At 51.7% G+C, this 16,493-nt stretch overlaps 1 protein-coding gene across 1 annotated transcript in view; it reads left to right on the top strand.

Moving 5' to 3' along the window:
- The window catches only part of PLXNA4 (plexin A4), a 367,932-nt gene that overhangs the window by 316,660 nt on the left and 34,779 nt on the right, over nucleotides 1–16,493 (top strand). The window contains exons 20-23 of the mRNA XM_014787750.2: nucleotides 2,491–2,633; nucleotides 10,494–10,762; nucleotides 13,262–13,328; nucleotides 14,197–14,343. Coding sequence (XP_014643236.1) covers nucleotides 2,491–2,633; nucleotides 10,494–10,762; nucleotides 13,262–13,328; nucleotides 14,197–14,343 — 626 coding nt within the window. The remainder of the gene's footprint in view (nucleotides 1–2,490; nucleotides 2,634–10,493; nucleotides 10,763–13,261; nucleotides 13,329–14,196; nucleotides 14,344–16,493) is intronic.

Genomic DNA, 16,493 nt, shown 5'->3' with positions numbered 1-16,493 from the left:
TTTCACAGCTTGTATTTTTAAACAATTACCAACACCACCATGAAGCAAAATCAGCTGCACTAAATCCAAGAAGGAAATTTAGGAGTCAGACTCTTGTCACCCTCAGGATGTCATTCCGTGAGTCACCCTGGGAGGGTCTGAGCTGGTTCTTTGCTGTAGATTTATACGTGGAATAAATCCAGCCTGTACCTGGGGGTCTCACATTCCCAGCAGGGCAGCTGCACTCTCTCTGATGGGGAAGAGGGTCCATTCCATCCCCTGTCTACATCCTTCAGCTGTCAGCACAGCATCCGCCTTGTGGGACTGTTAATTACTGCCTTTTATTATATTTACGCTGCTTAATTTTTTTCTCCGCAATGTACTCTTCCCTCTAATTAGGTGTAGTGATTAGAATCTCTTTTATATGTCGCAGGCACGGGGCTTTGAATGTTGGAGGCGCTGGGTGACTTGAAGGAAAGCTGCAGACCGATAAAAAGCCAGTTCCCTCCTTCTTCCCACCAGCTGAGCACCCCAACCGGGAGGGGCAGCGAGGGGGAGTGTGAAGCCAGGTTCCTCTCAGAATGCTCGGGAGGAGGAGGAATTAGCAGTCAGACAGGGAATCCAGCCGAAGGGTGTCAGTGGAGGCGCCAGGAGAGGGTCTTTGCTCCTGGCTCGGGAGAGAGTGAAGCCGCCTGGGTGGGAAGGGAGACTTAGGGCAAAGTGCACATGGGATTAGCCATGAAAGTATTTTCCAGGAGTGCCCGGAGCTGACTCTGGAGTGTTTGCAGGGCAGCGTGGGTCCAGGGAAGGTGATTTTCTGAAGACTTGAAAGTGAGCCAGGACAACACCCACACACACTCAGAAGAGGCCCAGCCTGGGCCCGTCACAGGCCTGAACTTCTGATATATAAACACACACACGCACATGCGTGCATGCACTCCCACACATGTCCGCAAACACTGACAGGCTCGTACACTCTGTCACTCCTGCACCACGCTCTCCCACGCGCACACACACACCAACGCCCATGCACGTGTTCCCACGAACACACACACTCGTGTCCTAGCTCAGGATATCCATGAATGTTCATCAGAGCTTTTGGTGACAGTGCATGCCAAAAAGGCTTCCTGACTTCCCTTTCACACGCACAGGCGAACACACTGGGTGTAAGTTCCACTTGGATGCATTAGGGTTGATCTGCCTTCAGAGTCACTTTCCTTGTCAAGCACCTCCTGTGTCAGTGTGACCAGAGCAGAGTTGCAGGGGTGCAGGAACCTCTCCAGGGGTCCAGGTGGCATCTCTGTTGTTTTGTCAAACAAGAAACATTGGGATCCTTAAGGCCCAGAAACCCAAGATCTGTAGGCCTGAAGTCAGTGCTGCAGGGTGACCGGGCCCCTGCTGACAGTGCCTGGGGCGGCTATGTTACATTCCTGTGATCAGCAGAGCCCACTGGGCACAGGGCTTGCTTCTCAAGGGCCGCATAGGGCTTTTGAATCTCTTCTGAGGCCACAAAGTGTTTTTTCCCTATTCCTGTGTTTATATAATTAGAAAGAAATATTGTTACTCAGTGTACACTGGCTGTTCGTCTTGTGTTAATCCATCCTCATTGTGTGTGCATGTGTTTGTGTATGCATGCATGTGTGTACGTGTGTGTGTGCGTGTGCTAAAGAGAAAGATGGAGCAGGGAAGAGCTGGGCGCATCACCTCTGACTACCTCCTATGGCAGAGGCAGCCCAGGAGGAGGGATGTGCCCAGGACGGAGTGTGATCACAGCTTTGGTGCTGTGTAATGACCTAAGGCTGCCGGCTGTACTTTCCTGGGGCGGGTGGGGAAACTAGCTACGTGACCTTCTGGAGGCCTGAGTTGCCTCCACAAGACAAGGGTGTTCATGTGCATCTCATATTTACCATTGAGTAGCATCACCTTGTGAAAGGAAGGGACCAAGATATACCCTGTGTATTAATACAGACGGAGTATATTAGTGTGGCAGAGCCTTCGTCTGGCCCTGTTTTGTAGTTTGTTGGCTTCAATGAGCTATGTGGCCCAGAACTGGGACTGCAGAAGAAATTGTTCTTAACTCTTATAAGGCAACCGACTATGAAACACAGAATCAGGAATAGACCCTCCATCACTGGAACCTCTCCCTTCCCTCCCTTTGTCCTTCTACATCCCTCCTGTCCTCCCAGCTCATTTTGCAAACCAGAGTCCTTCATCTGCAGATGGGGAGGCCCTCCTGGCCCCAGCAGCAGCACAGATCTGTGGACAGCCCCTGCCCCCCAACCATGCTTTGGAAGGGATTTGGCTCAAGACAAGCTTTCTTGTGCTGCGTCTTTCTCCCATGCCTATGTCATTCACCCAGCTACTTAAGACACCCCTCCTTCTTGTTCTTGCACATCCACAGTCCATCGTTCAGGTCTCCTAGGGGCCTGTGAGTGCTCTGAGCATTCCGAGTCTGGGATGACTCTTAGGGCTGCCTCGGCCAGCAGTCTCATGGGCTTCTCTTTGTGCCAGCTTTTGCCGAGCTGCAGACGGACATCCATGAGTTGACCAGTGACCTGGATGGAGCTGGGATTCCCTTCCTGGACTATAGAACCTACACCATGCGGGTGCTGTTCCCGGGAATTGAAGACCACCCTGTCCTCCGGGACCTTGAGGTGAGAAGCAGTACCTGTGACCAAACCCTTCCCCATCACGGTGTTAGTGCAGAGAAGGATGTAGGTGACCTTCAAGTCCAGCCGCCTATTGAGGAAGTGAGAAAGCTGAGACCAGGGAGGTGCCCCTGCTTGTTGGTGCCAGCCAGTCCCTCTGGAGGAAGAGGCGCCAAGCCAGGGAACCTCAGAGCAGAGATGGGGGTAGTGCTTCGGGTTTTAGGGGGTCGTGGATCCCTTGAGAATTGAATGGAGGTTGAAGACCCCCTACCCAGAAAAACTGCACATATACATGGAAACAAGAAATCTGGCCAACAAATGGAGGGAGTTCATGGGCCCTTGTTTAAGAAACCACAATGTCAGGGATTTCACCACTTAGTTGGTGCTCAATAGATGCGTGTGGAAGAGACAAGTGATGTGCTGGGAAGGGAGGTGGAAATGTGAATGATGAGCACTGTCTTTTGTAGCAGCATTTGAACATTTTATCCCACTTACTGTCTAGCATAGTATCTAGCTTATGCATATATTCATTTTACGCTTTGTTCCAAAATGGATTTAGAATAACTTACAAAGATAAATACCAGAGAGAAGTGAAGAATATAAAGGAGGAAACCAGGGCAAAATAATAATCATAAGGAATACTCGCTATGAGTTGACTGCTGACTAATAGCCTGGTCCAGTTGTGAGTCCTTTACATGCATCCATTCATTTAACCTCTCGGGAGCCCTCAGAAGTAGGTACGCTCATTTTACAGGTGACAGAACTAAGGGTACAGCGAGCCCTGGGGCCACACAGCTGGGAGGGAGCGAGGCCAGGATCCGAGTCCAGCAGTTGGACTTCAGAGTCCACACTCCCAACAATAAGCCTGCGCACTTGACCTCTGAGGTGCTAGTCAGTGTCATGCGTTACTGCCCTGGGTACCTATTAGGTTGAATTCAAAATCTGCAGCCAAAGCAACAACAGAAAATGAGATTAATTCCAAGATTTCTATTGTCCATAAATAAAAACAGACCCATTGCTCAGGAGTCACATGGCCTTGCAGGTACTGACCAGAGAGAATGTTTGCGTGGGTTCTCCAAGGAGATGAAGGGCTGTGCACTTCTGCAGTAAACACAGCAAGGGCCTGGGGACTCCAGGGCCCACACATGTTTCTCCATGCTTGTTTGTTGAATGAAGTGTGTGTGCACGAGTGTGTGTGCACTTGTGTGTGTGCACGTGTGTGTCTATAGTGAGGGCACGGGCACTTCTGTCTGGAGGAGGCTCCCCTTGGCTCCCCAGTGGACAGCTACCAAGAGGCACTTTCAGAGGCCGTGGGTGGTGAGCTCTATGTCCTCATTAATAATGCACCTTTTCCCTCTGTCTGCATATCTGTGTGTGTATACATGCATAATTGTATAAACATGTGTCATATACACAAATGAAAACGCCATCCATATCGTGATGCTTCTATCTATCCACATCTTTGGTCTCACTCTCCTCGCCTTTGCTCCTCCTCATTCCCGCTCATCTTTCTCTTCTTTGTATCTTTTCTCCAGCCTCATCTTTACTTGCCTCAAAAGACCAGGGTGCTTAGCCCACTGGAGAGCGTGCAAGCTCCTGGTTAAAGTGAGGCAGAGGAGTGATAGAAGGAAAGGACAGTAGTGTGTGTGTGTGTGTGTGGTGTGTGATTGGATGTGTAGGTTGTGCCATACCATGTTTGTCTTTGTAATTCTAACCTCCAGCAGAGGGCTTGGCACATAGTAGGCATGCAGGAAATGTTGAATGATTACATAATTGTATGTCTGTGTGTCTGCATGACTTAGAGTGGACATGGCAGTCCTAGGAAGGGAGATTATGTTTCAACATCCCTACACCCTCTGTGCGCAGGATGGAGAATAATCACAAGAAGAATTCAATTAGTATGAGTATATAAAGTTATTCTCCCCTTATCTCTAGCTCAAAATTCAAAGTAGATTTCCTTAAAGCATATAAATTTTAAATCAGGTTCTGAGACCATTTCAAAGCTGGCATCCCTATAGGGCAGCCTGAAGACTTTGGAGCAGGCTAGGGGACAGCCACCTCTCATACAAGGTGTTCTCTTGGTGAACACACACACACTCCACACTGTTTTCCAGGCTATTCCTGTGGCCCACATTACAAATCATGCCCCATCCTATCATATGGTCTTATTCCTCATTTGATCCCATTTATCTTCAGGCTTCCCCACGTGCACTTGCATCTCCATAGATCCTCAGACTCTCAGGCCTGGCTTGGCACTCGGGTAGCACACACCCAAGGGCAGTACACTGCCAAGAGCTGCCCAGGGCAGTGGCAGGAGAGTTACGGGGCTCTTTCTGTCACGGGATCTCATGGGTGGTTGTGCAGGTTGGACACTGCACTGCTCCAGATGGCACCTCCTGGAGCTGTTCAGTGCACAACCTGCCTCACTGTCTAACGGCAGCCCTGTTTGCCCAGCACCAGAATACAAATAATTCCCTCTCATTGCCCTTCCAAAAAGTACCACACCCCTTGCTGAAAGCTGTTGGGGTCCCTACCCAGCTGCACTTCTCCAGGCCGGTCTTCTAAGGTCAGTTTCCTGAGAGAAGCAAGATAGAACGGCTGATGCCTGACTCCTGGCCTTATTTCTCAGCAAGGAGCCAGCCCAGCAAGCCAGGCTTGACAAACAGAAGCCCCGAGCACCCTCAGGCCACCCTCAGAGCCCTGCATGGAGCCAGCTCCCGCTTCGCTGGGCGCTGCCCTGGCCCTGCCTGCCTTGTTCCTCAGCATCTGAGGCGCCCCTAAACCGAGGCTTCTGGGGCTACAGAATGAACTGCAGCCAACTCCCCTCCCTGTCCAGAAAGCTTCAAGAGCCCTCGTTCAGTACAGACACCTATAGTCTCCTCACTTCACTGCAACACCCCACCTGCTGCCCGCTGGGTGTGCACCAGGGCACGCCCAGAGCTGCACACCAGGAGTCACTGGCTCCCTCCCCCGTCTGTCTGTCTCAACCCTCGGCTGAGGGTGTCGGCTGAACTCAGCCCTTGGAGGGCTGCGGAGGAAGGCCTCTAGAACCGGGACTGCTGGGCTCTGATGACCACCTGCCCAGCCTGTGTTACTCCTGATCTGCCCTCTGGATGGACACCGCCCCCCCCGCCCCCAGGCTGTTCTGTGGCCCCTGTTATAAACCACACCATGGTTTATAACACAGGTCTTACCTGGCCTTATTCCCCCTCTGGCACCTTAAAATTTCTCCTCAAGCCTGAGTCTTCTCTCTTTTCCTTGCCTTTATCACAAGGGGAGACTTTCTCCTCCCACTCTCCTGCTCACGAAGGAGTTAACAGCCAGCTTCACCAGTTTCCCTGAGTTGGAGCCCACGAGATGGCTAATTGTCAGACATAGGCTCTGAATCATCAGGTCACATAGCATTTTTTGAATTGTGGTAAAATACACATAACAAAATTTATCATTTCAACCATTTTTAAGTGTACGTTAAGTAGATTTACATTGTTGTGCAACCATCACCACCATCCACCTCCAGAACTTTTTCATCTTCCCCGATACAAACTCTGTACCCATTAAACACTAACTCCCCATTCTCTTCCCACCAGTGCCTGACAGTCACCCTTCTACTTTCTGTCTCTGTGGATTTAACTACTCTGGGTACCTGATATAAGTGGAATCATACACTATTTGTCCTTTTGTGACTGGTTTATTTCACGTAGTAAAATGTTTTCAAAGTTCACCCATGTTGGAGCTTGTGATAGAATTTCTTTCCTTTTTAAGGCTGAAGAATAGTCTGTTGTATGTGTATACCACATTTTGTTTATCCATGCATCTGTTGGTGGACTCTTGGGTTGCTTCCACCTTTGGCTGTTATGCATAATGCTGCAGTGACCGTGGGTGTATAAATAACTCTTCGAGCTCCTGCTTCCAATCTTTTGGGTACATACCCAGAACATATGACTTTTCATTTCCATTAAACTCACTAATTAATTGCTTGCAGATGGAAATCAACTTTTACTGATTTCCCGCACTGGCCTGGGCTGTGTGAGATCCAGCCTCCTATGTAAGATCCAGGGATCTAGTGTGGCTCGTTCTTTTCTTGTTTGCCTCCTTGCCACTGGAACAGTTTTTCCCTGATGCTTTTCTGAGTATGGAAACATTCCCAGGAAAGCCACTGACTAATCTAAAACAGTGTTTCCCAACCTGTTCAGCAGCCGAGACACCTGTCTGCTGGTTGGGCATGAGCGGTGGATGTGTGTGAAGAAGGAGGTGTCCTCTGGCTTCAGGCTGTCCTGGACATTAGACCACCTGGCCCTCTCTTTTGTGACCATCTGGGTGAAGTCCAGGAGTTGGAGGAAGGGCTGCCCAGGCGCTGGTCACAGACCAATCCTTTAAAAACAGAGAGCAAACAGTCACCACACACCCCATTGTCAACCTAGCACTGCCTCCTAAACTCCAACCTATTGGGTTACAATTAAAATTTACTATCTGGTTTTATACTCACAGGCTTCAACTAAATCATGGAACCATCTGGTGAATAAAGAAAGTCTTGTTTCAGAGTGGCGTTTGCTTAGGGGGTGGGGGTGGGGCAAGTTACAAAGGGGAATTGTTCTGGATACTCTTGACCAAGATACTTCACTTCCATCTTCCCCTTCATAAAATGGGGAGAAAATTCCTATCTTCGGCACCCGAGACACTGTGTCGATGTATTCAATATCTCGGAGACTCTCCGGCGAAAGGGATCTACGGAAAGCAGCTGACGGACTAGGGGAGGCAGGTAATAAAATGGCTGCTGTTTAAGTGCGCCCTGTGTGTGCCAAGCGTTTTACATCCATTATCTTATTTAATGTTCATAAAACTTTATGACATAGACACTCATGTTCTCATTTTACAGAGGAGGCAGTAGAGCCCAGAGGTGACAGTGCTTTCCTCCACGTCTGAGCCAGTGTCATCTCTCTGATTCCAAAACCCACGCTGCTCCCAGGGTGCTCTTTCCCCACAAGTGGCTTTGCTGAACCTTCCTCCCCAGGGCCCTGGGCCTTGCTGCCCAGAAGGTGTGTGCAGCCACGCGGGAAGTCCAGAGGGTACCCTCACTCTATGTGCCGTCTGGCCAACCCTGTGTCCCCTTCCTCCTCTCTCGCCTCATTGCCAAACCTGCGCATGGCTCCCCTGCTTGGGACGGCCAACCTGAGCTGCCGGGAGGCCCTGCACGGGAGCCCGCAGAGTGGACTCAGAGCTGGCTTTCAGTCACTTCCCAGGCCCGGGGGTAGACCTAGATGTGGCCAAGGATGGGGAGAATGGGTGGGGCTCTGAGCCAGACAAGCTTGGGTTTGGAAATCCAGCAGTGCCCTTCCCCAGCTGACTTGCCTCAGGAAACCTCAGTAGCTTCTCTTGAGAGGCTAAGAGGGCACTCACCTTGCCAGGTCACTAGAAGGCTAAGTTGGAACAATATGTAACATGCCAGCACTGTGCTCTGCACGTGGTAGGTGCCCAAGAAATGGCATTATCTGTTATTATTAGGACAAGGCATAGAGATGTTGTTCTGAGGGGTTTGAAGGACAGAGGCAGTAAGATGCATGCACGTGTGTGTGAGGGGCAGTCACGCAGTCGGGAGGGAGATCATGGGAGACAGACAGATGGCAAATCGAGGCCCATTAGCCAGGGAGAACTGGGGGAGCCAGTTCAATGTGATCTCTTCTCTGCAGAAGTCAGGGGTGGGCCCACAGGGTTCCCGCCACTGAAGGGCCTCCAGTCTGAGTGTCTGAGGGAAGGGCCTGGGTCTGACTGGTGTCCGCCTCAGGCCGGCACCTTGCCTCAATCCTGGAACACAGGTTGCTCCATAAATGAGTAGCATGAACGTTCCGGCTGAACATCAGCCACCTTCTTGGACCTTGGGCAGACAGCTCTCTCTGGCCGCCTCCATCTTCCCCAGTTTAAAAGCTCTGGAATAAAGTGGGGTAAAAGAGCTGTCATTTAGTAACTCGACTGAGTGTCAGCTGAGCACTGCAGGCTTTTCACACATGTCCCCTTCAGTGCTCACGAGAGCCCCAGGAGAGGGCAGGACGCGTGCCGGCTGCCCCGGTTCACAGCCTGGTTCTAACACTTCTCTGTCTTGGGATCTTGGGAAAGTTCCTTATCCTCATGGGACCCTGGGTAATAATGATACCTACCTCGTAGGGTGTCATGTGGAATAAATGGGTCAACAACATTTCTAAAGCGTGCAGAATGTGCTCGGCATAAAGTGAGATCTATATACTTATTAGCTGTGGCACATTCATTTTATTGATGAGGAAACTGAGTCTTCTCAGGGTCCCGCAATTAGTAAATGACAGAATTAACCCACCTCTACTGACTCTGAACCTTCACTGCTGCATACATGACACTCCTTCCCAAGGAGCTGATGCATCTGCCCCCACAGGGGAGACACAGCCCTTAGAATGTGGCTTTGATGGCACCTCCTTTGGATGTCCTGCCTCCTCCAGCACCCTGCTCCCTGAGGGATGCGCTGCTCTGTGCTCTCAGATGGCTTCCCGTCAAGGGCAGAGGCTATGCTTTATTTTTTAAGTAAACTTTTTGTTTTAATGGAAGAATACACACAGAGCAATGCACAAATTGTCAGAACACAGATCAATGCATTTTGCCCAAGTGAACACAGCCATGAAGCCAGCAGCCAGATCAGGAAGAACATTTCCAGAAGTCCCTGTGTGCCCCCTTCCAGTCCTGGCCACCCTCCAAAATGACCATTTTCCTACACACATTGATTAATTTTCATTGTTTTCAAATCTTTATTTAAATAGTATATAGCATTCCCTCTTTTGTGTCTGACTTTTTTCATTCAATGTGTTTGCAGGATTCATCCCTGTTGTTGGGAGTGGAGATGGGTTCTTCATTCCCATGCTGTGTGGTATTCCATTGGGTGAATACACCACAGTTCCTTGAGCCATTCTGTTGTCGCTGGACCTCTGGCTGTTTCCAATTTGGGGCCATTGTACACAGAGCTGCTGTGCCCATTCCTGTGCATCTCAGAGATGCATCCTCATGGCCAGCTCAGTCCCTGGCTCACATTTGCTGAGTGTCCCCTCCACTTGCACCCTTGTGTGGATCTCCCAGTGAACAGAGGATGCAGGCAGGAAGATACAGCCTTCTTCCTCCCCTTGCCCTACATGGGTTGGGGTCTCAGAAAGAGTCCCTAAGAAAACATCAGATGCTGGAATTAGGGAGTGCCTGAGGGACTGTTGGGCTTAATCTTCCCATTTTTTCAGGTGAAGGACTTGGGCCCCCAGAGAAGTAAAGGGACTTGCCCAAGGTTACACGGGATGGTGGTGTCAGAGTGCATGTGGAACCCGGAAGTCCTGACTCTGAGGCCACTGGTCTGTCAACAGAACCCATGGGGCCGGAGACAGGTCAGCATTAGGTTAGCTGGGGGCCCAGGCCTGCTGATTCCTCAGCCAGGGTGTGACCCATAGCAGCCCCAGCCTCCTGGAGTTCCCACCGGACTCTGTGATGGTGATCTTCGTGGCATGGGGCCCCCTCATCAACTCTGCATTACCATCAGGGAAGAGCTCAGGCTGTAGAGTCTGGCAGAAGTGGTTCAGATCCCAGTGTCGCCATTAGTAGCCGTGATGTTCTTCCTGTGCCTTGCTAGATTCATCTAGAGACAGGCACCCGCCTCATGGGCTGTGATGGAGGTTAAGTAGATACCCAGCACGGTGCCTGGGGCTAGATAAGGACTTGATGGCATTAGCCAGGTGGGCTCTGGCCAGGAGTGGGTGAGTGGTGGGCTGGGAGGGTCAGTAGTGTGCACAGCCCACCCTGTGGGGTCTGGGGCCTGGCCGGCCTGCCCTTCACGGGTGGCCGTCAGGACTCCCCCGGTCTCCTCCACAGGTGCCGGGCTACCGGCAGGAGCGCGTGGAGAAAGGCCTGAAGCTCTTCGCCCAGCTCATCAACAACAAGGTGTTCCTGCTCTCCTTCATCCGCACGCTCGAGTCGCAGCGCAGCTTCTCCATGCGCGACCGCGGCAACGTGGCCTCGCTCATCATGACGGTGCTGCAGAGCAAGCTGGAGTACGCCACTGACGTGCTGAAGCAGCTGCTGGCCGACCTCATCGACAAGAACCTGGAGAGCAAGAACCACCCCAAGCTGCTGCTCAGGAGGTGAGGGGCGGGACCGAGGGGCCGCGAGGGGTGGGCACAGCTCAGAGGGCCCCTGCCCAGCCCAGCCCAGCCCACTCAGCCTGGGAAGGAGACCCGGTGGAGCTCCCGGAAGGAGCAGCCAGGTTCCCCATGGTCAGGCACTGCCCTGCCCAGAGGCCAGGGTGCATCCTCTGCCGTCTGGGAAGAACCTGTCCGTCATCACATTGCTGCCTATAACTCAGCCACGGCCCTTCTGCTCAGCCTGTAGTTTTTCTTCTGCTCCTACATCTGCTGTCCATTGTTCTCCCTCTGCCCTTATTCTCCCTTGATTTTGACCCACTCTACTGGAATTCTTCTCTCGTGGACATTTTCCCATCCCCTGGCCTTATCTAAATCAGAACTTGAATTAGGACAGACACCCTAGGGCCTGTCTGGGAACCCACTTCACCATCTCAAGACCGGAAACTTTAGCCCCTTGCAACTCGCTGCCATCCGGGACCAGCAGCAGAAGCATCACGTGGGTGCTTGATGGAAATGCAGAGTCTCGGATCCCACCCCACAGTTGCTGAACCAGAATCTACATTTTAACGAGAAACCTAGGTGATCTGAATGCATTCAAGTTTGAGAAGCTCTGGTCCAGCCTATGTTTGAATTAAAGCCCTTTAGTAGCAACTTGCCTGATGCAACACAGCAAGTGTTTCCTGGCACCTGCTTTAGGCACTACACGGGTCCAGGGTCCACCGCTAGACACCGTCGGAGGCCTCATCCTCAACACTGAGACCTCAGTGGTCACATGTGAAGACATAGCCATATCCGGTGGCTTCAGCCTCATGGGAGATAGAGACTCTCTGACTCTATCCAGGCTGCCATTCAAACTTTCCATGTACCTGAAGGCCACTTCTTCTCTAGGCTGTTATTCCACTGTCTTTAGCTTCATGCAGATGAAGCTGGGAAACTCCCACCTCAGGCCATTACATTCAGCCCTCTGCCTGGACCACCCATCGCCTGTCTGCCTCTGCCTGTCCCCTGCCTTCCATCCTTGGGTCTGAGGCAGGGACCCCCACTTGGTCCAGTGGGTGGATTTGGCTTTCAGAAGTGTGTGCTTCAGGCTTTTCCCTGGTGCAGTGGGCATTCGCCTGTACAGCTGCGAAAGGTTGCTGCCTATCGGAGCAATCATACAGCTTTGAAAACAGCAAGGTAGATCATTTCGATTTTTGTTTTACTTCCACCACGCAGCCACCCACCGGCATAATTCTAGGGTTGCCACCTTCTGCCTGAGCTCCCGCTGATAATTTCCTGGCGTGGTCTTGCTCTGTATCTGTGTCTCCTCCTCTGGTTTTCTGTTTGCTCTCTCCCAGACGTCCTCTGTCCCTTCTGCTCTCTTGTCTCCTTTTCTTCTTGCCCTTGGCTGCCCCGCTCATTTCAATAGTCTTTCTGCGTTTCTCTTCTCAGCTTCATTTTGTGCTGGCAGCTGGCCAGCTGCCCTGGGGTTTTAGTTATTAGTGTCTTCTGTCAACTGCAACTCTCAGCTCTGTTCAAATATACCTAGATGGGTGGGTTTCTCTCTGGAGCTGGCCACACACTTAGTGCAAGTTTGAATGTAGTTTGTTTTCTCTAGATGGATGCAAGTAAAATTGTCCTTTGGCCAGTAACAGTGCTGTGGTGTATTCACTTCCAAAGTAAAAGAATAAATGGACTTGGCTACTGCTACTCGGGTAGCAGCATGATAGATGCAAGTTAGACTCAAAAAGGAACTTCATGTCATTGCAACATGAAACACTAGAAGGGTTCCCAGGGGAAGTTTCAGAGTACGTGGAAGCCTTTTAAATAGGACAATTTGGGCATCTCTTGGGATGGTGGCTCCATTATTGCTGTCAGCTCTGGGAGTCATTAGCTTAGGTGATGGGGTCAGTCTAATCTATCTGGTCTTTTACCATGACCTGCTTCCCCTGCCACCTTCCTTTCTATCCCAAATTTTCTGCCAAATTAATATCTCCCCGTGTTCTGTGTTTTTCTTTTCTGACCCAAAGGAACTGTAAAGTTCTCTAAGGCTGTACTGTCCAATGTGATAGCTACAAGCCACACACCACTCTAAATCTAAATTAATTAAAGGTAAATAAAATAAAAAATTTCACTCCTCAGACACACTAGCCACATCTCAAGTGCTCAGTAGACACAGTGGCTGGTGGCTGCCACATTGGACAGCACAGACAGAGTTTTTATCTTCACAGAAAGTGCTGTTGGACCACCCTGCTCTAACGCATTCCCACCAGAACTCCCCAGGAGCCTGACACCCAGAACGTCATCTCCCAGCTTTATAGGCAAAGCTTGTATTCTCATTTTGGGGCGTGTAGGAGGCCATGGAACTCAAGTATTCTTTAGGATCTCAGGATTTGGCCTGAAAGCCTTAAGCAGCAAGATCCGTGCAGACTTCTTCCCCTGCCTTCCCAGCCCTTGGGGTCTGACTAGCTACTTCTGTCTTTGTCTTGCTCTGCTTGTTCCCTCTGTGACTGGTGACAGGACTGAGTCGGTGGCAGAGAAGATGTTGACCAATTGGTTCACTTTCCTGCTCTACAAGTTCCTCAAGGTACGATTGGGTGTGAGGGTTTCTTTGGCCCTGCCTCAGTTTCCTCGCCAGCTTGGGCACCAACCTGCATCCTCCCTGGCCATTTTCCTCCACGGGCCCCAAGTCAACACTTCCCAGGGCCTGGTTCTTAGAACCCCGCCAAGAAATGCAGTTGCCCTCGTCATTAAGGGAACAGACTCCTGACCGTCTCAGAAGACAGAGCCCCACAGTCAGACCTAGCCTGAGAGACAGGATCCCCACAGGCCGCTTTCTCCCAGGGGAGGGCAAGATGAGCCTCTGAGCAGACCCTGCCTGATCCCTAAAGTTAAATTCCCCTTTTAAGCTAAAACAAGTCACCCCTATGTCCATGCTTCTCCTCTTCCTCTCCCTCCTGCCTCTCCCCACCCCAGACTTACTGAGGCTGGTAAGGGTCCCAGGCAGGTCCAGAAGCTGCGTGTGGCAGCAGACAAGCCGACGGTGTGCCTGGGAAGGAGAAGAGCTGCTCGAGCTCCAATTATTACCTTGTTTTCTAAGGAGTTCACACCACCGAGGCCCGACCTCTGTCTCACGATGGGGCTGCGGAGAAGCAGGGTGGAGTGGGATGGGGAGAGGGGGCAGAGAGGGGGCAGAAGGCAGGGAAGACAGAGAGAGCTCTGGGACGGCGGTAGGAAAGGGCAGAACGGGAGAAGACTGTGTGGTCCGAAGAGCCGGGAGAAGCGCAGACCTGAAGAAGGGAAGCGCTTGGAAGACCTAGGGGGAAGCTGGTAGGAGCAGAAGAGAATTGAAACGAGGGGAAAGCAGCCATCTGGAGCAGCAGGGGGTCCGGGAGGTGGGGCTTTGCACACCTGTGGCCCAGAGTCTGCTCAACATGCTTCTTCTCCGTGTCCAGGAGTGCGCTGGGGAGCCCCTCTTCTCCCTGTTCTGTGCCATCAAGCAGCAGATGGAGAAGGGGCCCATCGATGCCATCACGGGAGAGGCTCGCTACTCGCTGAGTGAGGACAAGCTCATCCGCCAGCAGATCGACTACAAAACCCTGGTAAGCTGGCCTCCCAGCTTTTCCCCAGGGCTCTGGTAAGTGGGCTTTGGCCGTGCACAGCCTCTGCCCAGCAGAGGGGACGGTGGAAATGCTGAGAAGCCACGTCTCCACGTTTGCCCACTGCACGGGTCCAGCCAGGTGTTTCATCTGTGCTGGTGGCTCCAGACTTTCTCTGTACCAGTGCACCAGGGCATCTGGATTTGGAGACTGGTAGCTCAGATACATCTGAGCAACACTTCAGCAAAAGACGAGTGTGGGTCCAGGCCAGTGCACTGAATTGTGGGGTCCTGTGGCCTTGCCAACGGCTGGCTGACTGACCCCACTGAATAAGCCCCTTCTCATCAGTTCTCCCAGCGTGGAGAGAGAACAGTTTCATGCAGATAGGAGGGTAGGGGGGCACGAAGGAGAGGAAACCAGAAAGAGTTCCCCGTGGATCTGAAGCACACCTCTGCCCACGAGTCTAAGTTCACATATGCCCGTGACCCTTGCTGTAGAATCGGAGGCCAGGATTGCCTAGTGGTTATGGTGTTTGTCCAGGGAACGTGGGGAAGCCCTCTGTCAAGGTTAGACCCCTCTCCTGAAAGAAACTGTTGCCCTAGGAGGCAGCAAAGCTCGGCGTGTAGGAACATCAAATTTGGAAACAGGCAGACCTGGCTTGGAGCCCTAAGTTTGCTTCTGACCAGCTGGGTGATTTGGGGAAGGTCCCTTAATCTCTCCGAGTCTGAGTTTCTTTATCTGAAAAAAATGGGAACAATAACAGAACCTACTTAAACAGGGATGGTAATAGTACATATGTCCCGAAGTTGTCCCAAGGATGGAATGGGATAAGGTGTGCAAGGCGGGAGCCCAGTGCAAGCGCTCACTGCTGCTCACATAGGCTCTGCCACCTCCTTCCCACCATGCCCGTTCTCAGGCAGCCCACTGTCCCCAGGCCAGGGAGCTCACTCTCAGGCTTTTGTGGAGCATTGTGATCTCCCACCAGGCCTTCTCCAGGAAGTGGAAGGAAGGAAGGAGAAAATAAAAGATGAGCGTTGGAGGTGACACGTGGTGGTGCCCAAGAAGGGAGGACAGAGAATAGATGGATTTAAAATGCACTTATCGGGAGATGAGACACATGGCAGGCCAGGCCAGGGCAGGAGCTGTGAGCTGAAGGTGAGTCCCAGAGGCCAGCTGGGGAGATGTCCCTGCCGCTCTGAACAAAGCCATCCCTGCTGGCTAGGAATAATGTGACCATGAGGCACCCATCCGCTCCATCGTCGGAGGCCTGGGAATCCCAATAGATACCCTAACAGATGTTTCAGGATGGCTCAGTTGACGAGCCTTCGAAGGAGCAGCATGTGGCCAGGGCCCCCGCTTCCTTGCAGTCATGGTCTGCTCCTAGGAGAGAGTTAGAGACTCCAATTAAAATGGGAAAGGGAGAAAAAACCCTTCCAAAAATAGAGACATGCATAGATTTCCTAATGAGCTAGAACTACTGCTGAAATGTCTCCTGCCTAATCTCTCCCCCTCTGCTCTCTTTCTTTCCCATCTCACCACCGGCTCCCCACTATCGAATGCAGCACAGTGAGTTGTGATAATACTCCATCCCCAGATTGCAGCATCCTTATTCCCGAGGCCAGACTTCGTTAGCGCACAAAGCCCAGTTTCAGATGACTCGACTTAAAGAGAGTGTGAGGAAATTGGAGTGGGTCAGGGAAGTGCATCCGTGAAGGTGGAAACACTTGGAAAAGAGGCAAGGGGAAAGAAATTGTGATTGTTTTGCCCCAAGAAAAAATGGCTGCAGGGCGATTTAATAGCCCCTGTCAGGCCTGTGAAAGGAAACTCCCACAAGCGGAAAGGGGAGCAGCCCCACAGCTGGTGGGGAGGGGCAAGGAAGGAAGTGTGTTACAGCAGATAGGGTGACCGGAGCCTCCAAGATGAAGGGGTCACATAAAGCGACAGGAAGTCATGGAATTCGGCAGTGGCTGGAGGAGCCCAGGGCGCTCTGGGCCAACCAATGGGAACTTTGTCTTGGGCAGGAGGGATAACCATAAAGAACGAGAGGCACTGAGAGGCCCGCGCTGTATCACTTTATAGTCAGGTGCCCCTATTAAGTGTTGAGTGATTAATTGGATTGAGACTAGAGCTTAGACTAGCATGGCAGAGGGCGC

The sequence above is a fragment of the Ceratotherium simum genome, chromosome 1 (genome assembly GCF_057802395.1).
Source record: "Ceratotherium simum simum isolate JZ-2026a chromosome 1, ASM5780239v1, whole genome shotgun sequence".
Classification (NCBI taxonomy): domain Eukaryota; kingdom Metazoa; phylum Chordata; class Mammalia; order Perissodactyla; family Rhinocerotidae; genus Ceratotherium; species Ceratotherium simum.
This window is presented reverse-complemented; position numbering and strand designations above follow the sequence as displayed.